This window comes from Tachypleus tridentatus, chromosome 12, assembly GCF_004210375.1.
Source record: "Tachypleus tridentatus isolate NWPU-2018 chromosome 12, ASM421037v1, whole genome shotgun sequence".
In the NCBI taxonomy this organism is placed as follows: Eukaryota; Metazoa; Arthropoda; class Merostomata; order Xiphosura; family Limulidae; genus Tachypleus; species Tachypleus tridentatus.
This window is the reverse complement of record NC_134836.1, coordinates 136035990-136063122: the sequence shown is the minus strand read 5'-3', so window position 1 is coordinate 136063122 and position 27133 is coordinate 136035990. Positions and strand designations below refer to the sequence as shown.

At 35.6% G+C, this 27133-nt stretch overlaps 1 protein-coding gene across 3 annotated transcripts; it reads right to left on the bottom strand.

The window, feature by feature from the left end:
• Positions 1–889: 889 nt before the first annotated feature.
• On the bottom strand, positions 890–25891 carry LOC143234805 (uncharacterized). 3 transcript variants are annotated; one of them, XM_076472448.1, is made up of 7 exons: positions 25807–25891; positions 16705–16760; positions 15061–15311; positions 8002–8193; positions 5521–5592; positions 5050–5112; positions 903–989 (listed from the first exon to the last, which is right to left on the bottom strand). In XM_076472448.1, exons 2-6 carry the CDS (start codon positions 16745–16747, stop codon positions 5101–5103), a joined length of 570 nt encoding a protein of 189 aa, XP_076328563.1. In that variant the 5' UTR covers positions 16748–16760; positions 25807–25891; the 3' UTR covers positions 903–989; positions 5050–5100. The 3 variants fall into 3 exon arrangements, with proteins under 3 accessions (XP_076328562.1, XP_076328563.1, XP_076328561.1); XM_076472446.1 differs by having other exon boundaries at positions 14672–15311; positions 25807–25864; XM_076472447.1 differs by lacking the exon at positions 5050–5112 and having other exon boundaries at positions 890–989; positions 14672–15311; positions 25807–25864.
• Between the last annotated feature and the right edge of the window lie 1242 nt (positions 25892–27133).

Below are 27133 nucleotides of genomic sequence, written 5' to 3'. Positions count from 1 at the left end.
TACATTATCTAAAACATTATCTAAAACATTATCTGCAACATTATCTAAAACATTATCTGCAACAATATCTAAAAAATTATCTACATTATGTAAAACATTATCTAAAACATTATCTACAACATTATCTACATTATGTAAAACATTATCTAAAACATTATCTGCAACAATATCTAAAACATTACATTATGTAAAACATTATCTACAACATTATCTACATTATGTAAAACATTATCTAAAAACATTATCTGCAACAATATCTAAAACATTACATTATGTAAAACATTATCTACAACATTATCTACATTATGTAAAACATTATCTAAAACATTATCTGCAACAATATCTAAAACATTACATTATGTAAAACATTATCTACAACATTATCTACATTATGTAAAACATTATCTAAAATATTATCTGCAACAATATCTAAAACATTACATTATGTAAAACATTATCTACAACATTATCTACATTATGTAAAACATTATCTAAAACATTATCTGCAACAATATCTAAAACATTATCTAAAACATTATCTGCAACAATATCTAAAACATTACATTATGTAAAACATTATCTACAACATTATCTACATTATGTAAAACATTATCTAAAACATTATCTGCAACAATATCTAAAACATTACATTATGTAAAACATTATCTACATTATGTAAAACATTATCTACAACATTATCTACATTATGTAAAACATTATCTACAACATTATCTACATTATGTAAAACATTATCTACAACATTATCTAAAACATTATCTACAACATTATCTACATTATGTAAAACATTATCTAAAACATTATCTGCAACATTATCTACATTATGTAAAACATTATCTACAACATTATCTAAAACAACAAATGAACTTTCCGATAATAACAACCTTGTGGAACGAAAATCTCGTCTTCTAAGTATGATGAATTCGTTCTTGATGGATCGCCTTCCGTCTTTCGAGCTGTTGCTACAAGTTCTGTGAAGGAAGAAACATGATTTCATGAAACTCGGTAATTAAGATGGAATTCAATCTACTAATGAATATCTGTCATTATCTTACATCTAAACATTTCTAATAATTATTACTATAACTTATTATCTCAGGATTTGAGATAATTAAACTTGTTTTTCGGAACCCAAATAGAAATTAATCATTTTTCCAATTATTTTTTTCCAGACCGTAATTAAAAATATATATTTTCCCTAATTCGTGCACGTTGTATAATTCCACAAGTTAAAAGGAATGGACCTATTTCTACGTAAATAACGCTTTATAACATTGTTCTCAAACAACAACTACACAAATGGTATGATTTAAATATATCTTTATAAAGTTGTTTGATATCTCTAGCTGTTTGGTGAATGATACGAGCCAGTTTTACTCAAACTAAACAGAGGAACTTACGTGTAGCCTCAAACATCGAGTTTTCCAAAGTCAACCAAGGGGTCAAAGGTTATTTCCTTTTTATTGTTTTAATAACAAGAACAGGGACTCACATTATCGTGTTGGTCATTACCAAAAGTCCTCCAGTCGAACGAAAGATCCGTGTGGGTAACAAAGATACCGTTACATAATGCCTCCAGGTGTCATCACGGTATGTCTGTTGACTTACAACGCTAGAAACCGAGTTTCGATACTCGTGGGGAGCAGAGCACATATAACCCATTCGGTACTCGTGGGGAGCAGAGCACATATAACCCTTTCGATACTCGTGGGGAGCAGAGCACATATAACCCATTCGATACTCGTGGGGAGCAGAGCACATATAACCCATTCGATACTCGTAGGGAGCAGAGAACATATAACCCATTCGATACTCGTGGGAAGCAGAGCACATATAACCCATTCGATACTCGTAGGGAGCAGAGAACATATAACCCATTCGATACTCGTGGGAAGCAGAGCACATATAACCCATTCGATACTCGTGGGGAGCAGAACACATATAACCCATTCGATACTCGTGGGGAGCAGAGCACATATAACCCATTCGATACTCATGGGGAGCAGAGCACATATAACCCATTCGATACTCGTGGGGAGCAGAGCACATATAACCCATTCGATACTCGTGGGGAGCAGAGCACATATAACCCATTCGATACTCGTAAGGAGCAGAGCACATATAACCATTTTGTATCTTCTGGCTTAACTTTCAACGAAACTTTTTCATCATACCAACGGTTCGTATGCTACGGCTATAAACAGTGAAAGGAGGGCGGTCTACACTCCTGTTTATATTGTGACTCTTTAAGGCTACAAACAGTGAAAGGAGGGCGGTCTACACTCCTGTTTATATTGTGACTCTTTAAGGCTACAAACAGTGAAAGGAGGGCGGTCTACACTCCTGTTTATATTGTTACTCTTTAAGGCTACAAACAGTGAAAGGAGGGCGGTCTACACTCCTGTTTATATTGTGACTCATTAAGGCTATAAACAGTGAAAGGAGGGCGGTCTACACTCATGTTTATATTGTGACTCTTTAAGGCTATAAACAGTGAAAGGAGGGCGGTCTACACTCCTGTTTATATTGTGACTCTTTAAGGCTATAAACAGTGAAAGGAGGGCGGTCTACACTCCTGTTTATATTGTGACTCTTTAAGGCTATAAACAGTGAAAGGAGGGCGGTCTACACTCCTGTTTATATTGTGACTCTTAAGGCTATAAACAGTGAAAGGAGGGCGGTCTACACCCTGTTTATATTGTGACTCTTTAAGGCTATAAACAGTGAAAGGAGGGCGGTCTACACTCCTGTTTATATTGTGACTCTTTAAGGCTACAAACAGTGAAAGGAGGGCGGTCTACACTCCTGTTTATATTGTGACTCTTTAAGGCTACAAACAGTGAAAGGAGGGCGGTCTACACTCCTGTTTATATTGTGACTCTTTAAGGCTATAAACAGTGAAAGGAGGGCGGTCTACACTCCTGTTTATATTGTGACTCTTTAAGGCTATAAACAGTGAAAGGAGGGCGGTCTACACCCTGTTTATATTGTGACTTTTAAGGCTACAAACAGTGAAAGGAGGGCGGTCTACACTCCTGTTTATATTGTGACTCTTTAAGGCTACAAACAGTGAAAGGAGGGCGGTCTACACCCTGTTTATATTGTGACTCTTTAAGGCTACAAACAGTGAAAGGAGGGCGGTCTACACTCCTGTTTATATTGTGACTCTTTAAGGCTACAAACAGTGAAAGGAGGGCGGTCTACACTCCTGTTTATATTGTGACTCTTTAAGGCTACAAACAGTGAAAGGAGGGCGGTCTACACCCTGTTTATATTGTTACTCTTTAAGGCTACAAACAGTGAAAGGAGGGCGGTCTACACCCTGTTTATATTGTGACTCTTTAAGGCTACAGACAGTGAAAGGAGGGCGGTCTACACCCTGTTTATATTGTGACTCTTAAGGCTACAAACAGTGAAAGGAGGGCGGTCTACACCCTGTTTATATTGTGACTCTTTAAGGCTACAAACAGTGAAAGGAGGGCGGTCTACACCCTGTTTATATTGTGACTCTTTAAGGCTACAAACAGTGAAAGAGGGCGGTCTACACCCTGTTTATATTGTGACTCTTTAAGGCTATAAACAGTGAAAGGAGGGCGGTCTACACCCTGTTTATATTGTGACTCTTTAAGGCTATAAACAGTGAAAGGAGGGCGGTCTACACCCTGTTTATATTGTGACTCTTTAAGGCTATAAACAGTGAAAGGAGGGCGGTCTACACTCTTTAAGGCTATAAACAGTGAAAGGAGGGCGGTCGGTCTCTTTACTACAGTGAAAGGAGGGCGGTCTGTTTATATTGTGACTCTTTAAGGCTATAAACAGTGAAAGGAGGGCGGTCTACACTCCTGTTTATATTGTGACTCTTTAAGGCTATAAACAGTGAAAGGAGGGCGGTCTACACTCCTGTTTATATTGTGACTCTTAAGGCTACAAACAGTGAAAGGAGGGCGGTCTACACCCTGTTTATATTGTGACTCTTAAGGCTACAAACAGTGAAAGGAGGGCGGTCTACACCCTGTTTATATTGTGACTCTTTAAGGCTACAACAGTGAAAGGAGGGCGGTCTACACCCTGTTTATATTGTGACTCTTTAAGGCTACAAACAGTGAAAGGAGGGCGGTCTACACTCCTGTTTATATTGTGACTCTTTAAGGCTACAAACAGTGAAAGGAGGGCGGTCTACACCCTGTTTATATTGTGACTCTTTAAGGCTACAAACAGTGAAAGGAGGGCGGTCTACACTCCTGTTTATATTGTGACTCTTTAAGGCTACAAACAGTGAAAGGAGGGCGGTCTACACCCTGTTTATATTGTGACTCTTTAAGGCTACAAACAGTGAAAGGAGGGCGGTCTACACTCCTGTTTATATTGTGACTCTTTAAGGCTACAAACAGTGAAAGGAGGGCGGTCTACACTCCTGTTTATATTGTGACTCTTTAAGGCTACAAACAGTGAAAGGAGGGCGGTCTACACTCCTGTTAAAATTGTGACTCTTTAAGGCTACAGGCAGTGAAAGAGGGCGATCTACACTCCTGTTTATATTGTGACTCTTTAAGGCTACAAACAGTGAAAGGAGGGCGGTCTACACTCCTGTTTAAGTTGTGACTCTTTAAGGCTGCAGACAGTGAAAGAGGGCGATCTACACTCCTGTTTATATTGTGACTCTTTAAGGCTACAGACATTGAAAGGAGGACAGTCTACACCCCTGTTTATATTATGGCTCTTTAAGGCTACAGACAGTGAAAGGAGGACAGTCTACACTCCTGTTTATATGTTACTCTTTAAGGCTACAGACAGTGAAAGAGGGCGGTCTACACTTCTGTTTATATTGTGACTCTTTAAGGTAACCAGAATAAAATGGGTTTGATGACAGCAGACGCTGGTTATTTTATTTTTCGATGTTAGTGTTGAAACAAAACAACAAAGTAAGAAACTTGAGTTCAACTGTGAGATTTCATTTATTCGGCAACTGTTCTAGTGTCTTTATAAAGATGCATAGTCCTGTAGAAACAGAAGCCAACTCTATAAACTCACCAACTGTAGAAGAAATGAAAGTGAGACGACAAGAGGTGCTGCTGTATGCCTTCACAATCCGAGCTGAGAATTCAGATAAACTTTCAACAAGGTGTACAAACGTTTCCTTCAGTTGAGTCTTGAAATAAGCCAACAGTAAAATCAGAAATTATAAACATGAACTGTTTAACCATATATCGCTAATACACAAAGTACATTCAACAACCGAAACATACTATATCTATCTGTTTAACCATATATCGCTACTACGCGAAGTACACTCAACAACCTAAACAGGCTATATCTATCTGTTTAACCATATACCATTACTACATGAAGTACATTCTATAACCTACATATGCTATATATCTCTGAACAAATGTGTACCATCATTAGGTGAATGTATACATTTGAGCATATGCTGCAACTACTGTACTCACCAGATAGTCTGTGGACGTTCTGTTTAAATCATGTGATTCATATACTACTCACCTGAGTGTCAGAGTTGACAGAAATTGACGAGTTTTGATTGGTCAGAAGTTTGTCGGTGCTACTCAGTACAACCTAAGACAGAAAAATTTGGAATAATTACAATAAATTACGTTGTGGAATTTAACTGGTATCAAATGCTTAAATTATACGTAAAAATAATACATATTTTCAGGTGTTTAAATAACATTGAAAGTAGAATTTAAGTAAAAAAAAAAACAATGTTACCAACCCTACTACTATAATCCATTACATCAGTTGGTACCGTGTATACTGAACCAACCCTTCTTCTATAATCCATTACTACTTTAATATAAACCTGCCTTAGCAACTAATACATAACGGTCATTTTGTTGTAAACCTTTTCCACTAGGTGGCGATTTAATAATGTTATAAAGCTTCTTCACTAGGTGGTTTCAGATTAAGTAATTGCGTTTTGCGTTTCCCTTATAGCAAAGCCACATCGGGCTATCTGCTGAGTCCACTGAGAGGAATCGAACCCCTGATTGTAGTGTTGTAAATCCAAAAACTTACCACTGTACAAGCGAGGGACTCAGATTAGGTAATAGGTAACTAAGGTGATCTCAAGTAGTTCTCAGATTAGGTGATAGGTAACTAAGCTGATCTCAAGTAGTTTTAAATACACATTCTATGTAACTTGCATTAGGTAATACGAGGTCTGTTCAAAAAATACGCGGACTGACGTCATAAAACAAAATGTACTTTATTTGGAAGTTACAGGTCTGGGACCCCTTCAAAGTACTCTCCTCCCCAACGCACACACTTATCCCGACGGTGTTTCCACTTGTTGAAACAATCCTGGTACGCTTCTTTTGTAATGTCCTCCAGCTCCTTCGTCGCATTTGCCTTAATCTCGGGAATCATCTCAAATCTTCTTCCTTTCAAGGGTCTTTGGGGAACAAGAAAAAATCGCAAGAAGCAAGGTCAGGTGAGCAGGGGGGGTGGGGAAGAACAGTGATCGAGTGTTTGGCCAAAAACTCACGAGTTCTGAGGGCTGAATTTCGCAGCAACGCGGTGCATCTTCAATTGTTCGGTCAAAATCTCGTAACAAGATCCAACTGATATCCCACATTCTTCAGCAAGCTCCCTGACAGTCAGACGTCGATTTGCCCGCACCAGGGTGTTGATTTTGTCGACGTGTGGGTCGTCAGTTGACGTGGAAGGACGTCCAGGACGCTCATCATCTTCAATGGACTGTCGACCATCCTTAAAACGTTCATGCCACTTGAAACATGCCGTACGCTTCATAGCAACATCACCGTAAGCCGTGTTAAGCATAGCAAAAGTTTCAGTCGCATATTTTCCAAGTTTAACACAAAATTTCACAGCAAGTCGTTGCTGCTTCAGGTCATTCATTCTGAAATTCGCCAAACGAAAAAATCGCACTTCACTTAAAACCGCGTAGCTAATACACAAATGAAGATATCTGCAATCGGGAAATGGCGTCGTAATCAGCTGATCTGTGCGAACCTAGCGACACCAAGCGGATTCCCCTGTAACTAACTGGAGCCGCACAATTCAAACAGTCCGCGTATTTTTTGAACAGACCTCGTACTTTTTAAATCGCTCTGAATGTTAACTGATAAGATATTTATAACTCCGGCATGGCCAAGCGTGTTGCGACTCGTAATCTGAGGTTATAGGGTTGGCATCCCCGTCGCGCCAAACATGCTCGCCCTTTCAGCAGTGTGGTCGTTATAAAGTAACGGTCAATCCCACTATTCGTTGGTAAAAGAGTAGCCCAAGAGTTGGCGGTGGGTAGTGATGACTAGCTGCCTTCCCTCTATTCTTAAACTGCTAAATTAGGGACGGCTAGCACAGATAGCCCTCGAGTAGCTTTGTGCGAAATTCAAAAAACAAACAAACTTTTTTATTTTAACTTGGGTGAGCAGTCACCTTCACACAACTGTCTGCAGGCAGTGAAGGGTGATATAGATGTAACATATTGTTATGTTCATATGACCTCATATGAAGTTATGATTGTCATAGTAAATACCCATTACAGATCAAAACAAACTAAGCCTATCGTAATATTACATCCCACGTCAAGCTAAGCCTAAATAATAGATTATTTTCAATCTATAGGCCACATTAAAATGTGTTTATATCCAAGGCGTTAAAGGCCTGGCATGGCCTAGCGCGTTAAGGCGTGCGCTTCGTAATCTGAGGGTCGCGGGTTCGCGCCCGAGTCGCGCCAAACATGCTCGCCCTCCCAGCCGTGGGGCGTTATAATGAGACGATCAATCCCACTATTCGTTGGTAAAGAGTAGCCCAAGAGTTGGCGGTGGGTGGTGATGACTAGCTGCCTTCCATCTAGTCTTACACTACTAAATTAGGGACGGCTAGCACAGATAGCACTCGAGTAGCTTTGTGCGAAATTCAAAACAAACAAACAAACCAAGACGTTAAAGCTTTGAAAATCTTAAAATCTAAAATAGCGTTTGTTAAATTATTTATTTTTACCTTGATGTATTCCTCGTCCAAGTAGCTGTTGGAAACAAGCTCAACATTAGCTTTCATGATATCAGATATCATACATATGGCGTCCAAACGATCCAGGAGACTGTATATTTTTTGGAATTTTAAAATAATTGATAACTCTTCCATCACTTGACGCAGTCCGTCAAATAATCTTTCCACCAGATGATAGTCAAGCTGGTAAAAAACAATAAACAAAATATATTTAAATTTTTGGACTTCAGGTTAAGCATAAATAAATTAGATAGACACCTATTGATAGACTACTGTTAAATAGTCAACTATAGAAACAAAACTGACCGAATAATCAGTGATTTTTTGCATATAAAAACTGACCGAACATTTGTCGAGAAAATCTGTAGAAGAAGAATACCGAAGAAGCGTTTCAGAAAATGACAGAAAACCACAGCATTTCACTAGATAACGAAGTAGTCTCTTCGTTCACTTGAACATGTACCATGAGCTAAATAACGACCCTATTAATTAATCAGACTATAATCTGAATTTTCATGGAAGTGGCTATATGTCTTTCATAGCGCACCTAAATAGAATGTGTGAAGTCTTGAGTATGAGGCTAGGCCCAATACGATAATGACAAAATATATGTATTTCTCAACAAAACAGAACAACCCAGGGTAAGACAAGTACAATACAGAATAACACAAGCACAAAACATAATAACACAGGATGAGACGAGTACAACACAGAATAACACAGGACAAGACTAGTACAATATACAGTACACCCCTTCTAATTAGTGGGTTTAGGTATTTCAACCACACTCATTTCTAACAGGTGCATAAAATCAAGCATACTGACATGTAATCTCCATAGACAAACATTGGCAGTAAAATGGTTTATACCGAAGAGCTCAGTGACTTTCAACGTGGCACTGTCATAGGATGTCACCTTTCGAACAAGTTAGTTCATCAACATTTTGCCCTGCTAGAGCTGACCCGATCAACTGAAAGTACTGTTATTGTAAAGTGGAAACGTCAAGGAGCAACAACAGCTCAGCTACGAAGCGGTAGGCCACACAAGCTCACAAAACTGGACCACCGAGTGCTAAAGCGCGTAGCACGTAAAAACGTCTGTCCACAGTTGCAACACTCACCATCGAGTTTCAAACTGTCTTTGAAAGCAACGTCAGCACAAGAACTGTTCGTTGGTAGCTTCATGAAATGGGTTTCCATGGCCGAGTAGCCACAGACAAGCCTAAAATCACCATGAGCATTGCCAAGCATCAGCTGGAGTGGTATAAAGCACACCGCCATTGGACTCTCTAGCAGTGGAAACGCGTTCTTCGGAATGATAAATCACGCTTCACTATCTGGCAGTCTGAGGGACGAATCTGGGTTTGGCAGAAGGCAAGATAACGCTACCTGCCTGAATACATATGCCAACTGTAAAGTTTGGCGGAGGAGGAATAATTGTTTAGGGTTGTTTTTCATGTTTTGGGCTGGGCTCTTTAGTTCCGGTGAAGGAAAATCTTAATGCTTCAACATACAATGACATTTTGTGGCAACAGTTTGGGAAAGGCTCATTTTTGTTTCAGCACGCCAATATCTCCTGTGCACAAAGCGAGATCCATAGAGACTGTGCAGACCAGTCAAGTTCTTCTACACCAACCTCGGTAAACCATATCTCTATGGACCTCGCTTTGTGCACAGAACCGTGACCTTAACCCCATCGAACACCTTTCGGATGAATTGGAATGCCGACCGAGAGCCAGGCCTTCTCGCCCAACTTCAGTACTCAACCTCACTAATGCTCTTGTGGCTGAATAGGAGCGAATCACCGCAGCCATGTTCCAAAGTCAAGTGAAAAGTGGAAGAGTGGAAGATATTATAGCAAGAAAGCTGGACCAACTCCATATTAATGCCCACGGTTGTGGAATTAGATGTTCAACAAGCATATGTGGGTGTAATGGTCGGGTGTCCACATACTTATGGCCATGTAGTGTAGAATAATACAAGAATAATACAATATAGAACGACACAGGACAAGATTAGTAACATATAGAATAACACAAGACAAGACTAGTAAGATATAGAACAACACAAGGCAAGACTAGTAAGATATAGAACAACACAGGACAAGATTAGTAACACATAGAACAACACAAGACAGGACTAGTAAGATATAGAACAACACAAGGCAAGACTAGTAAGATATAGAACAACACAGGATAAGATTAGTAACATATAGAACAACACAAGACAAGACTAGTAAGATATAGAACAACACAAGACAAGACTAGTACAATACAGAACAATACAAAACAAGACTAGTACAATATAGAACAGAAAACAAGACTAGTACAATACAGAACAACACAAAAAGACAAGACTACTACAATACAGAACAACACAAGACAAGACTAGTACAATACAGAACAGCACAAGACAAGACTACTACAATATTCAATAACACAGGACCAGCACAATACAGAAAAACACAGGACAAGACTAGTACAATGTAGAATAACACAGAACAAGACTAGTACAATACAGAAAAACACAGGACAAGACTAATACAATACAGAACATCACAGGATAAGACTAGTACAATACAGAATAACACAGGACAAGACTGGTACAATGCAGAATAACACAGGACAAGACTAGTACAATAAAGAAAAACACAGGACAAGACTAGTACAATACAGAACATCACAGGATAAGACTAGTACAATAAAGAAAAACACAGGACAAGACTAGTACAATAAAGAAAAACACAGGGCAAGACTAGTACAATACAGAACATTACAGGAAAAGACTAGTACAATACAGAAAAACAAAGTACAAGACTAGTACAATACAGAACATCACAGGATAAGACTAGTACAATATAGAATAACACAGGACAAAACTATTACAATTCAGAATAACACAGGACAAGACTAGTACAATACAGAACATCACAGGATAAGACTAGTACAATAAAGAAAAACACAGGACAATACTAGTACAATGCAGAATAACACAGGACAAGACTAGTACAATAAAGAAAAACACAGGGCAAGACTAATACAATACAGAACATCACAGGATAAGACTAGTACAATAAAGAAAAACACAGGGCAAGACTAGTACAATATAGGATAACACAGAATAGTACAAGTAAAGTATATAATAAGTATATTTAGATACAACAAAAAGACACAACTATTGCTATTGCGACAGAACAGTTTTATTGTTTGTTGATACCGTGTAAGAATATATGTTTCACACGAAATAATCCACATCTTTTTAATAAAAAAAATTAGTTAGTAATATATTACTGATAAAACAGAACTTATCGATGTAATAGTAAAATAGTATTTAGTGCTCCATTTGTCAGCAAAAGAAAACAAGTAACGTACAACGAAATTAGTCAAGACTTTGAACTTAAACACGGTTAAGGAAGGCTTATAAAAACAACAGCTAGAAGGCAAAATCGAATAATACAATACTAAGTAGAAAAATGAAAAAAAGATTAGCATACAGACCTGCTGGGATAAGAAAATGTAGGTGTTTATTTTCGATGTATCAATAAACAAACGTTTTGTTCGTTTGAAGCTAAGCTTCGCAAAGGACTATCTGTGCTCTGCCCATACAATACAAAATAACAAATACAATACAGAATAACAAAATATAAGACAATTTCTTGTGTTGTATGATTCTTTGTTTGTAGTTTAGCACAAAGGACTACCTATGCTCTGCCCCTACAATACAGAATAACAAAAGATAAGACAATTTCTTGTGTTGTATGATTGTTTGTTTGTAGTTTAGCACAAAGGACTACCTATGCTCTGCCCCTACAATACAGAATAACAAAAGATAAGACAATTTCTTGTGTTGTATGATTGTTTGTTTGTAGTTTAGCACAAAGGACTACCTATGCTCTGCCCCTACAATACAGAATAACAAAAGATAAGACAATTTCTTGTGTTGTATGATTGTTTGTTTGTAGTTTAGCACAAAGGACTACCTATGCTCTGCCCCTACAATACAGAATAACAAAAGATAAGACAATTTATTGTGTTGCATGATTCTTTGTTTGTAGTTAAGCACAAAGGACTACCTGTGCTCTGCCCCTATAATACAAAATAACAAATAAAATACAGAATAACAAAAGACAATTTATTGTGTTGCATGATTCTTTGTTTGTAGTTAAGCAAAAAGCAACACAAAGGGTTATCTGTGCTCTGCCCACCACAGGTATCAAAACTCGGTTTCTAGCGGTGTAACACTGGGGGTCTTTGTAGTACATCCGTCGATATAACGCTGTGGGGGTGGGTATAAACAAACGACTATTTAAATGTATGAAAATATAGAATTATGTTTGGATTAGCACGATTTAAATAACATGGCGGTTATCAAGATAAATCATTTAACGCTTGTTGTAAGCGTAAAATGTAGTATTGTTAAAGCTAGAACGCACTAGTGATTATTGAAATATTTCTATTGTTACCATGTTCTATTTCCATATTAAATTTATTACATAACAATGAACGTCATATTGTTAAAAAAACATATAAATACCAGTTTAACTTAAGGGCAATTTTTCGTCTTTCTATCAGCTTGTTGACTTCATGTTAATTATGTGTTAGAACGAAAGTTAAAATTGCTCTAACAGTTTTTAACTTTTTATTTTACTGTATTGAAAATGACATTTTGTTGAGAACATGGCAGCTTGAAATAGAGTCATGTGAAAAAGTTAGGACACCCTATCAAAGCCTGTGTATTTGTGTAACAATACTGAGAAATATAACTAAACAATTAAAACTGAAGAAAAGACTTTTCAAGATCTTCTGTAAAATGTAATTCTACAAAAATGCATATTCTAACTGAGGAAAAAGTTAGGACACCCTTTCCCCTAATAGCTAGTGTTACCCCCCTTGGCTGAAATAACTGCAATGGGACGCTTCTTGTAGCCATCTACCAGTCTCTGACATTGGTTTGAAGAACCTTTGCCCCACTTCTCAATGCAGAATTCTGTCAGCTGTAAGATGTTTGAGGGGTTACATGTACAGCCCGTTTCAAGTCACCCCACAGCAACTCAATGAGATTAAGATCTGGGCTTTGACTCGGCCATTCCAGGACTCTCCATTTCTTAGTATTCAGCCAGTCCTTGGTGGATTTACTGGCATGTTTTGGGTCATTGTCGTGTTGCAGGGTCCAGTTCCGCTTCAGCTTTAATCTTCGTACAGATGAACTCACATGATTCTCAATACACACAGTACACCCTCTGATACACAGTAGAATTCATGGTGGATTCTATGATTGTGAGCTGTCCAAGTCCTGCTGCAACAAAGCAGCCCCAAACCATGACACTTCCACCTCCATGCTTTACAGTTGGTATGAGATTCTTTTCCTGAAATGTTGTATTTGGAGAGCAAAGGTTTCTTCCTTGCACACCTCCCATGCAAGTTAAACTTGTGCAATCTCTTTCTGATTCCAGAGGCATGCACTTCCACATCAACAGTAGCCAGAGCCTGCTGTATGTCTTGTGATGAATGATATGTTAGGGTGTTTGGAGACCTTTTTTAGCATCTTGCGATCTGCTCTCGGGGTGAACTTGCTTGGACAACCAGACCTGGGCATGTTGGCAGTTGTTTGGAAAGCCCTCCACTTGTTGACTATTTTGCGAACAGTGGAATGGATGGTTTCAAAATATTTTGGGAATTTTTTTAAATCCCTTACCAGACTCATAAGCTGCTACAATTTTCTTTCTGAAGGCCTCAGACAGCTCTTTTGCTCTCACCATGATGCTCACTCTCACTTCAACAGTCAGGGGCACACCAAACTAAATGTCTGAGGTTTAAATAGGGCAAGCCCCATTCAAAATGCTGAGTAACGATCTTCTAATCATGTGCACCTGGTGTGATACACCTGTGTGTGAATTGAGCCATTTTAAGTGGGAATAAATATGGGGGTGTCCTTACTTTTTCCTCAGTTAGAATATACATTTTTGTAAAATTACAAGTCTTTTCTTCAGTTTTTAATTGTTTAGTTATATTCCTATAATTTCTCAGAATTATTGAAATTGAGATTAAATATCCATATATCCAAAAATGTTACACAAATACACAAGCTTTCATAGGGTGTCCTAACTTGTTCACATGACTGTATTAGAAACACATTCATTGATTTGTATTAGAGACGTTTAATTGATCAAGCTGAAAACTATCCGGTACAAGTAGTACACAAAAGTTAATTATAGAGACTGGGGTAAAGATTCTGTGTAAACTATTGAATGTTTCAACTAAATTTATACAATCGATATCTTAGTACAATTAATGTGCTTATCATTGGAGACTGTGAGAATCACCAAACACAACGCCAGATAAGATGGTATCTGAGACATAACACAGGGACTATTTGTATATAGCAAACCAATGTTGTACTGATAAACCAGTGTAAAGGCAACTAGCCAATAACACATCAACTTTCGTTTAGCAAGCGTAACTAGTATAATCCACTCTTTTCTCCAATTCTGATAAATAATCAGTATAGCCCACCCATTTCTGATAATTGACCTGTACATCCCACTCACTTCTCCAGTTCTGATAACTGACCAGTATAACTTACCCATTTCTCCAGCTCTGTTAACCAGTACCAATGTATTTAGTCATATTATATTAACGGTATAGATATTTCATAACGCTTACCAATTTCTTCAGTTCAAACAACTTTATAAAACGACAGTCATATAATTCGGAAAGTCCCCACTGTCCATTTGCAAAACACGTTCTATAAGCACTGCCTACGTAACCGACTGGACAAGGGGCTAAAACCACAGTTCCAACTACTGCCGAATTCCACACTATCTTACTGTCTTCTATTTCTTCACACGAAAGACGACTAAAATTTTGGGTCTCTGTTGAGTTCTGTAGGCTTTTATTTATAATACTGTGTTTTTCCTTTAAGAGCATTCCATTTTGAGAAATTGATATGTTGTTCACATTAAAAAAATGATCTTGCATGTGACCGAGACGAGAATTATCTGTCTTACTATGCCCCCAAATTTTATTCTTTTATCTCTAGGCTTAGTGGTTACCGGAAGTACAACAGTGACCTCAGGCGTGTTCGTAATCCAATCTTGGCCAAACGATTGTCGAAGTGTATTATCGTGTTGTATTAGCGATCCGTCAACTGTCTGTGTCTCGTACTGCTTGGGTTTGGTTGCTAGGAGAAACTTTCTTAGCCTGACATGTTCTTCAAACTTATGTAGGTTTCTTTGATCTTTCGCATCGGGTAGGAATATTTGTTCTGTTTTGTACTGGTGACTCGTAACGATGACTAGAAAGTCTGTATAGGAAAAAAAAAAAATTGTTTCAATTACTACAAAATACCCTATAAGCAAAGCAGAATCCAAGTCAGTAGGTTAAAGACTAAAATTGTGTAAAGCACATTTTGGTTTAGGGCAAAAAATAATGAAATAATAAAAGAAAAGGAAATTGGAAGTCGTATAACGAAAAAAAAAATATTCATTTATTTTGTTAAAACGCGTTTATGGGATGAGAAAATGATCTAAATATAAGCCAAGCTAATTAATAACTGACATGTAAGATATTAAACTAATTAGATTTCTGCCGCTAGAAAATGTCATCATTGCTAGGCCTAAAGTGTAGCATGGTATCCCATACTCATAATTAATATTTGTACGCAGACTCAAGTGGTAATTAAACTTCGTAAACAGCATTTCTTAGAGAGAGAAACTGGTGTAATAAATGTGACCATACATGTTGCTATTCACCCTTATGCACAAATAATATTTTAATAAATTATTCAAACTCGTTCACCCAAGGTTACAGAATAGGTCGTCTATATGTATTATTCAAGACCATCTGAATTTACCCGAAAGAACACTGTTCCGTAAAATTAATGTCAATATGAAGTTCTCTGTGCCTTTATTCAGAAAGAACATTTTGGTTGTTTTTCCTTAAAGGTAAATTTTATTCTCTAATGATATACTAACGTTTGTTTTCTTTAATGTATACTATAGTTAACTACGTGAATTTCGATTTAAATAATATATATATATAATCGTCCTTTATTTTGAGCTGATATACTAGAGAAGAGGCACCTAATTGATAGTACCTGCCGCCAACTCTTTGGCTAGTATTGTAGGTATCCAGAAGTAAGAAGCACGATTTTACAACAGCGGAAATCAAAACATACATGGTGTTCGGAAAGTCACTGTGCAGTTTTGTAATCATATTTTATTCAGTCTATTTCAAGCCAGCAACTGATAGCGGTGTTTAAAAACAAAATAAAAAGTATCCAAGCCTGTATTGATACCAACGGGGGTCATTCATATTTACCTCCTGTATTCTATATTGAAACATGTCTGTTAATAAATATATAAGTGCACAGTGACTTTCCGAACACCCTGTACATTTCAGGTTCATAGTCAAGCACGCTATCCACTAAGTTACGTCCAACCAAGATGGGGAATATTTTAAACATCTATTACAGTATTATGTGCTATATTATTCTAAGATTACAGACTTTCACTTGTAACCTAAATTACAATAGCCGTTTCACTGCTCTAGTCTAAAATCAACACGTACCATAATAACATTCTCCTAATACAAGTTTCCTCCACCCTACCCCTTACAGTACATATATAAATCCTGGAACGTATTATAAACTGTCTTCACTACAAGCGAATGTTAAGATATTTAGAAATACTACTTACAACCAAACAAATGGCACCTTTTCAATGTCTCCCAAGTTGTCATCTCTCTCTATCACCTGTAAAAACAGTAAACATATCATTTTACCAGAATAGTGTCTTTTCTAACGTTATTCTGTGTGGTTTTAACTCAATGACTTTTTTATCCTGAAAACTAATTGCTTTCGGTTGTATCTGTCTTAAGACTGAAACAATGACATGCACGACATATGGGCTGAGATAAAATGGCCTGTATTTTAAAGTGTAGCTCCAGCTGCAGTACTTATGTTGATATCTTAAGAGAACTATGGAACACCATGGAGACATGGGTCAGAAGGTCCATTAGTGTTATATCACTCGGTCTGGTCTAGATTAGAAACATTGCACACAAGGTGGAGAGAGATACATCTCAAACATTATTGAAAGTATTCACTTCTTGGATGTAATAATGAAAAATAGGGATTTACAGAGTTTAGGTTTATGAAAAGAAATGAGTTGTTGCTTATTAGTAAAAGGACAATTCATGAAGTTAGTAATAAAAAAAGAAACGTCCGATTGAAAAAGACAAGTGAAGCTTCTACAGATGTTTGAAAACGTATTGATAAAAGCAGGTTATGTGACAACCGATATAACATAATGTTCAGGGATCTATTGGTCCATCTAAGCTATTCCATCCTCTTAACTAAACTAAAGCTGCAGTCTTGACCAGAATGCTTGCCTAGTTTGTAACGTATAGGATCGTTACTATTAAAATGAAACACAAATATACTTAGTGCTGTCAAACATCTACACACGCAATTCATATAACGAGAAAGGTTTTTATGAACATCATGAACGATTTAATAAAAGTCAACAATTTTATCAGATACCTAGAGAAAGGTGTGTAATTCAGCATTTCATCCACTGTAATGTCTTCCTGGTCAAGAAAATTATGTACAATATATGTGTAATTCAGCATTTCATCCACTGTAATGTCCTCCTGGTCAAGAAAATTCTGTACAATATATGCGCTCTGAAAAGTGACATTTCAATCTTGGAACGAAATTATTGTTGAACCTTATTCTAGCATATGGTAGAAGTACCATTTCCGTGTGATACCTGTAGGAGGTACAGTGTGCATCGACATTTTCTTGTAGAATATGAAAACTAGTTTCTTCAACCACTGTGAATAATACCCAAACATGTACTGCACCACCTCCTGCGAGTTTTCTGTGAAAAGACAAACAAACAGTTTTTCCTAATCTATTTTTAAGGAAATTGATGAACACGAATCCTACCACCAACTTTAACAAACCGGAAGCAGGACTCATCTGAAAAGTGTCCTAACTGTAAGCTGGCATACTGTCTTGCCAAAATAGCACGATGACGGCGATAAATTCTGGTTATTATCGATTTGCGGATAGCTCTTCCAGTAAAGTATCCTTTTCAGTTCTTCTGGATACCCTGGAATTAATGTGTTCATGCAATTCCTGTCGATATATACTCTTCAAAAAAATAAACGCAAAAGGCAAAATTTGAGACAAATTGTTAACAAGTTTATTCCGGGTAGTTCTGTATGACATGTGTGAAACTTTGCACATTCATTGCTGAACATCCAAAGTCTGCAAAGGCGAAGTCCACGCTCACTAGTTGAAGTTTAACGTCACTCAACGTCAATAACGAGTATGCCCCCCGTGAGCATCAATAACTGCTTAGCATCTCCTGCCCATGGAAGCGATGAGATGACGAATCACATCCTATGGAATGGCTGTCCACTCAGCCTGCAAAGCTGCTGCAAGCTGAGGTAGAATCTGCGGTTGAGGTTGTCGCCGTCTCAGACGTCGATCCAACACGTCCCAAAGATGTTTGATGGGGTTTAAATCTGGTGATCTGGAGGGCCAGGGAAGAACGTTGATGTTGTGGTGTCTCAAGAAGACAGTGGTGAGTCGGGCTGTGTGAGGACGGGCGTTGTCATGTTGAAAAACGTCGTTGACGTTCATCATGATTGGTTGCACATGGAGCCTAAGAATCTCGTCGACGGTTGCTTACGGTCTGATCGGAAATCCTACGCAGCCCTGGTATGATTAAGGCAGTAGACGTCGCAGTGGTGGTCCTATCCCGAAGGTGACGTAACCGGATGTAGCGATCTTGTGCGGGCGTGGTCACACGAGGTCTGCCAGATCATGGACGGTCACAAGTTGATGGTGACGATTCCATAGCCTTTTGATGGTGCTTGGGTGGACATTCACAGCTCTGGCAACATCTGATCGAGATTCGCCTGCTTCCAAGCGACCAATGGCGTTGTTGCGTTGTGCGTCAGTCAGTCTTGGCGTAACTGTATTGCGTGTCGGTGGCTTAACACTGAGCTATAAAAACCGAGAACCCGTCACTTTTATAGGGATTTTGCACATGTTGCACTTGCAGAACATGCAGATCCCTCAAACTAATTTATTGGACACGAATGCGTTTTGGCGAAAAATCCGATATTTTCCTCCGTTTTCAAAGTGCACAACTTTTATTGTCATTGTCAATTTGGTCTGACAATTAGTGCCTTAATACGTGTAACATCACATACTCTGAGCTTGTAACGTTATTACATATATTTCTCTTTAAAATAACAAAAATATCCCTTTTGCGTTTCTTTTTTTGAAGAGTATATTTTGAAATACCTCTTTCGATCTTGATGTCTTAACTTGATAAAAATACGGTTATCTGGGACAGCTTGAACAAAGCGTTGGTTTCTTTTAAAATAGATTATTCCAGAAATACACCCTTTTATGTAAAATATGTGTTTGACAAATAACTACTCAGAACTATTTATAGCGACCAGAATATTTATACAAGTACAGTTTGAAGGTTTGTTAATAAATGACTGTATATCAGTATAGTTTGAAGGTTTGTTAATAAATGACTGTATAAGTATAGTTTGAAGGCTTGTTAATAAATGACTGTATATAAGTATAGTTTGAAGGTTTGTTAATAAATGACTGTATAAGTATAGTTTGAAGGTTTGTTAATAAATGACTGTATATAAGTTTAGTTTGAAGGTTTGTCAATAAATGACTGTATATAAGTATAGTTTGAAAATTTGTTAATAAATGACTGTATATCAGTATAGTTTGAAGGTTTGTTAATAAATGACTGTATATAAGTATAGTTTGAAGGTTTGTTAATAAATGACTGTATATAAGTATAGTTTGAAGGTTTGTTAATAAATGACTGTATATAAGTATAGTTTGAAGGTTTGTTAATAAATGACTGTATAAGTATAGTTTGAAGGTTTGTTAATAAATGACTGTATATAAGTATAGTTTGAAGGTTTGTTAATAAATGACTGTATATAAGTATAGTTTGAAGGTTTGTTAATAAATGACTGTATATAAGTATAGTTTGAATGTTTGTTAATAAATGACTGTATATCAGTATAGTTTGAAGGTTTGTTAATAAATGACTGTATATCAGTATAGTTTGAAGGTTTGTTAATAAATGACTGTATATAAGTATAGTTTGAAGGTTTGTTAATAAATGACTGTATATAAGTATAGTTTGAAGGTTTGTTAATAAATGACTGTATATAAGTATAGTTTGAAGGTTTGTTAATAAATGACTGTATATAAGTATAGTTTGAAGGTTTGTTAATAAATGACTGTATATAGGTATAGTTTGAAGGTTTGTTAATAAATGACTGTATATAGGTATAGTTTGAAGGTTTGTTAATAAATGACTGTATATAAGTATAGTTTGAAGGTTTGTTAATAAATGACTGTATATCAGTATAGTTTGAAGGTTTGTTAATAAATGACTGTATATAAGTATAGTTTGAAGGTTTGTTAATAAATGACTGTATATCAGTATAGTTTGAAGGTTTGTTAATAAATGACTGTATATAAGTATAGTTTGAAGGTTTGTTAATAAATGACTGTATATAAGTATAGTTTGAAGGTTTGTTAATAAATGACTGTATATCAGTATAGTTTGAAGGTTTGTTAATAAATGAATGTATATCAGTATAGTTTGAAGGTTTCTTAATAAATGACTGTATATAAGTATAGTTTGAAGGTATGTTAATAAATGACTGTATATAAGTATAGTTTGAAGGTTTGTTAATAAATGACTGTATATCAGTATAGTTTGAAGGTTTCTTAATAAATGACTGTATATAAGTATAGTTTGAAGGTATGTTAATAAATGACTGTATATAAGTATAGTTTGAAGGTTTGTTAATAAATGACTGTATATAAGTATAGTTTGAAGGTTTGTTAATAAATGACTGTATATAAGTATAGTTTGAAGGTTTGTTAATAAATGACTGTATAAGTATAGTTTGAAGGTTTGTTAATAAATGACTGTATATAAGTATAGTTTGAAGGTTTGTTAATAAATGACTGTATAAGTATAGTTTGAAGGTTCGTTAATAAATGACTGTATATAAGTATAGTTTGAAGGTTTGTTAATAAATGACTGTATATAAGTATAGTTTGAAGGTTTGTTAATAAATGACTGTATATAAGTATAGTTTGAAGGTTTGTTAATAAATGGCTGTATATAAGTATAGTTTGAAGGTTTGTTAATAAATGACTGTATATCAGTATAGTTTGAAGGTTTATTAATAAATGACTGTATGTAAGTATAGTTTGTTTAAACTGTCATTATATTAAATATTTTAATGATAGTACACTGGGCTCTCACAAAACACAAGATTTACATATATATGTTACTAGCTATTAGTAACCAATATTCATGGTGTGTAACTCAACATAACAAACAGAACTACACACGTATAGGTCAGTATGTTGTAAAGTAAGAAGAGTTTCTAATTATTACCATTTTTGCTAACCACTGCTTCATCATCCTTAAGTTTGAGGTTTTACTTACATATACTAAAACTAGTATATTATTAGTCTATGACGAAAAGTGGATTTATATAATAAAATGAGAGAACTGATTTGTAACTGAAGATTTCGGTATATTTCATTATCTTTCTATAAAGTGTAAATGAAAGTTAATTCATGTTATCTAAACAATTCCCAAATTCACATGAAGAAATATCTGTTTTTAATCAATTGATTTATAACTAGAGATCTTTTAAGATTATAATTACAAAGTTTACCAGTAATGTTCATTTGTGAAATTGTATTTGATGCTTTGGTAAACTGATACGTTAAAACAGTATTGTGTACATAGTTAAGTTTTGTACTGATGTCTTAGGAAACACTGTAACATTATTTCCGAAACCTGTCACTTTAGAAAAATTATTTTCTGAATCTCAAGGATCAATGAACAAATATAACATGTAATTATTAATATTTAAGTAAAATATAGACTGTTTCTTGTAGTCTAATGAGTTTGAACTTCTGACAGAGCTTACCAACAACAGAAAACCAATTATGTTACAATTCAAGTACATAATTCATCGTATAATGAAATCACAAATCTCATACATTTCACATGTTGATGTAGTGTTTTTGGTCTAAGTAGAAATCGAAATACTAAAAGTAGAATTAAATCTATTACAACCAACTTATCTTTCCTTATGAAAATTATTGTAAACTACATTTTCTGACTGATAGTGTCTTAAATAGTTCGTAGTAACAACACATTAACTGTAACAAATAATTTACTTGACTGTATAAATATTTCCTGTTTTATTCTTTGCTCGTGTGTGACTGCATGAGAGAGGACAACATTCATAACGAAAGATAAATACTAATCTTTAAATGATAAAGGATGGACTTAGAAAGCTGGGTTGGTATAAACCATTCGTTGATAATTAGTGTAGATCTTGTGAACTGCTTGACCCATTTAACTTGAGTAATTAATAACATCAGCGACAACCATCTTCGTTATTATTAACTTGGCAAGCTTTATCTCCTAATCATCAATTTCTCGTTCGTCATGTGGTTCGGACAGTTAAAAACACCCACGAGCTAGTCATGACGTGAAAACGTAGGTCATCTCTATGTGAACATCTGAACCAAAGGCGATAATTTGAAGAGAAGACAAGAAAAAATCCTATAACAATGGTTTTAAACTTAGAATTTAATGAATATCTTTCGAATAAAACCAAATATGAGTAATTTCAGTGTATCAGAAAATGGCTGGTGTGTTACAAAAGTAAACATCTGTGTCTTAACTGTTCAATACTTACATCAAAGTACTGGTGGTCTATAATAAATAGTAGAATTGATCATATTAAGAAGTCGTATCCGAAAGAACCAGTGATATTTCTTTACAAGTTATGGTTCTACATTTTTATATTATCTGTTTAATTTAAAAGGAAAAAACTCATAAAAAGAAGTGATATTGTACAGTACATATAGGGCTTTTAAAAACTATACATACAGTGTGAGAACATACACAAAATTTAGTTTGAAAACTATATAAACCACACACAGCACGAAAACAAACACAAAGCTTAGTTTTATAAACTATTTAAAACTATCCACACAGCTAAAACGCAAACAGAAAGTCTAGATTTAAAAACTAAAACATTTATTCTTGCCATATTAGCCCATCTAAGAATGTGACAGAATTAATATAAATACAAACATTAATACATGTTTTTAGAAGTTGTCCAAACGATATTGTACTGATAACATACTTTCTGTAAAGGGAAGTTTGGTCTCCACCACAAAGGTTTGTGTACTATAAAGTGAAGAAATATTCTATTCAAATGTTCTAACACAAAATATTTTATAAAACTGATATTAGTAACTACAAAAGCCACCACTAGAGTCGCCAACAATTGCCACACCCATTTGTTACAACCTTTCATTTATAAATTACAAATTATCTCTTTCATGTTTCACACCACATTATTTGTAACCTGTAGAAAGCCAGTGTTTCATTCTGCCAAATAATGTATTACATTACGTTGTTTTCTGTGTAAAAACGTTTCTACTTTGCATCCAGTTTGAAAATTTTTCTCATTTAAATCATATCGAGAAAGTTGACCGAATTTTTAAAAAAGTCCTGTCCTATCGTTACAAGTCATAACGAATTATGATAGTTTTAAGACGTTGTTTTATTTGTATTTCTTATTATTCAGTGTTTTCATGTGTATTAATTAATTAAATAAAAAACATTTAATGTAATATTACTATTACTACATAAAAGTAGGGTTAATTTTCATTGACGGGATATACATAGGTACTTTATTTGTTTCTAACAATCCTACTATACTTAACTACTTACTCAAAATACTACCATTATATCTGATTATCTACTGAACATAATATCGTTATAAGTTACCACTTACTAAACGTACATCACTGAAGGTTATGTCAGTACCAAATAAATACGAACTTAAGTCGATCGTAGAAAAATAACTTGTCAGGAAGCACCCCCTACTCTCAAATAAACCCAAGATGGTAGTAGTAATTAGTACATACTTCAGATAAACTCACAGTAGCAAATATTCATTCAAGATCAGTGGTTAATATGTGTAGTGTCGGTATATTAGAACCAGTCTCAGTTACTGGAGTAGTTATGTTGGAACCAGTTTTATTTACTGGTGTAGATATGTCAGAACTTTTCTTGGTTACTAGTGTTGATATGTCAACACTTTTTGCTTATTAAAGTAGATATGTTAGAACAAGTCTTAGTTACTGGAGTAGATATGTCAGAACCAGTATTAGTTACTGGTGTAGTTACGTCAGAACCAGTATTAGTTACTGGTGTAGATATGTCAGAACCAGTATTAGTTACTGGTGTAGTTATGTTAGAACAAGTATTAGTTACTGGTGTAGATATGTCAGAACTAGTATTAGTTACTGGTGTAGTTATGTCAGAACCAGTATCAGTTACTGGTGTAGATATGTCAGAACCAGTATTAGTTACTGGTGTAGATATGTCAGAACTAGTATTAGTTACTGGTGTAGTTATGTCAGAACTAGTATTAGTTACTGGTGTAGATATGTCAGAACCAGTATTAGTTACTGGTGTAGTTATGTCAGAACCAGTATCAGTTACTGGTGTAGATATGTCAGAACCAGTATTAGTTACTGGTGTAGTAATGTCAGAACCAGTATTAGTTAGTGGTGTAGTTATGTTAGAACCAGTATTAGTTACTGGTGTAGATATGTCAGAACTAGTATTAGTTACTGGTGTAGTTATGTCAGAACTAGTATTAGTTACTGGTGTAGATATGTCAGAACCAGTATTAGTTACTGGTGTAGTTACGTCAGAACCAGTATTAGTTACTGGTGTAGATATGTCAGAACCAGTATTAGTTACTGGTGTAGTTATGTTAGAACAAGTATTAGTTACTGGTGTAGATATGTCAGAACTAGTATTAGTTACTGGTGTAGTTATGTCAGAACCAGTATTAGTTACTGGTGTATTTACGTTAGAACCAGTATTAGTTACTGGTGTAGATATGTCAGAACCAGTATTAGTTACTGGTGTAGTTATGTCAGAACCAGTATTAGTTACTGGTGTAGATATGTCAGAACTAGTATTAGTTACTGGTGTAGTTATGTCAGAACCAGTATTAGTTACTGGTGTAGTTATGTCAGAACCAGTATTAGTTACTGGTGTATTTACGTTAGAACCAGTATTAGTTACTGGTGTAGATATGTCAGAACCAGTATTAGTTACTGGTGTAGTTATGTCAGAACCAGTATTAGTTACTGGTGTAGATATGTCAGAACTAGTATTAGTTACTGGTGTAGTTATGTCAGAACCAGTATTAGTTACTGGTGTAGTTATGTCAGAACCAGTATTAGTTAATGGTGTATTTACGTCAGAACCAGTATTAGTTACTGGTGTAGATATGTCAGAACCAGCATTAGTTACTAGTGTGCCTGTGCTAGAATAAGTTTATGTAACCAGAATTTGTGTCAGAACCAGTTTTATATTTCATGATTAACCAATGACATAGACTGGTTCTTTGCTATCAGAGGGAGACTTGTCTAATGTTTGACACTACAATAACTTTACCAATATAAACATTGTCAACTAATTTCGTGTAACGATAGATTGAAGCGCATTCCTAACAGACAAAAATGGTAAGTTTTAATGTTTGCCATGTACCTAGATGTTTATATAACAGGTTTTATAACCCCGATGTATGGAGCTAATTTTGTACATTATTAGACTGATAAGATAGTATCGAGATTAACCCTAATATAAAGCATGTAAACTTACCAGATGAATTTGAACAAATTGCGGCGAGCCGATGACGTCTGCTGTCAGTTAGGGTGTGAGCAGCTGGAGGTCTCGTGGCCGTTCCATGCAGGTTGCGTCGTGGACGTGCGCACGATTTGACGCCTGACTGAAGAACACGCCTTGTTAACCCCATTATTACTATTGATCAGGTTGCGATCCCGTGTCTTGGTATTGGAAACAAATACTACGAACCTGTTTATTGTTAATCTTAACTACGGTGTTGGCATTTTGGTCATGATACCAACGTCATATCTAAATAATAAAATATTACAATGCAGAAACTACTGGTTGATTGACCTGAACAGTTATCACGGTATGCTTATTAAACATGTAAGTTCCTCTAATATATATAATGATGTGTGGCCTTTGTCATGACAAAAATGTTCTATATATACACACATGCAGTATCTTATATTCTCATGTATAAAAAGTTTCTGAGTCTGCAGTCTCATAACGCTAATATTTTTCACTCGATACCCGGGGTGGACACATTACAAATAGCACATTGTGCAAATTTACACTTAACAGTAATCAAACACATTCTCTTAAACAATTTTATCAAAATATTTACAATCTAGTAATACCAGCGTTCTAGAAGAACATTCTAATTAGAACTATCACCATCCAGCTGGATATGTGGTAGTTTAAGGTGTTAAAAAGTCCCTTACTAATAAGTACCAGAGTTTAACACTTGGAAGTTTGAGATTTTGAAAAGTGACTTACTAATAAGTACTAGAATTAATCACTTGGTAGTTTGAGGTGTTAAAAAGTCCTTTACTAATAAGTACTAGTGTTTAACATTTGGTAGTTTGAGGTGTTAAAAAGTCCTTTACTAATAAGTACTAGTGTTTAAGACTTAGTAGTTTGAGGTGTTAAAAAGTCCTTACTAATAAGTACCAGAGTTTAACACTTGGTAGTTTGAGGTGTTAAAAAGTCCTTTACTAATAAGTACTAGTGTTTAAGACTTAGTAGTTTGAGGTGTTAAAAAGTGACTTACTAACAAGTACTAGTGTTTAACACTTGGTAGTTTGAGATGTTGAAAAGTCCCTTACTAATAAGTACTAGAGTTTAACATTTGGTAGTTTGAGGTGTTAAAAAGTGACTTACTAACAAGTACTAGAGTTTAACACTTGGTAGTTTGAGGTGTTGAAAAGTGACTTACTAACAAGTACTAGAGTTTAAGACTTAGTAGTTTGAGGTGTTAAAAAGTGACTTACTAATAAGTACTAGAGTTTAACACTTGGTAGTTTGAGATGTTGAAAAGTCCCTTACTAATAAGTACTAGAGTTTAACACTTGGTAGTTTG

Bases quoted from the DNA above. Each gene is read 5' to 3' on its own strand.
- LOC143234805 (XM_076472446.1), bottom strand. From the start codon at position 14,986: ATGCAAGATCATTTTTTTAATGTGAACAACATATCAATTTCTCAAAAT. The intron at 8,194-14,671 runs GTAAGCGTTATG...GTTTTTTACCAG, and splicing joins TGTTTGAACTGAAGAAATTG to CTTGACTATCATCTGGTGGA. The intron at 5,593-8,001 runs GTAAAAATAAAT...TTTCTGTCTTAG, and splicing joins TGGACGAGGAATACATCAAG to GTTGTACTGAGTAGCACCGA.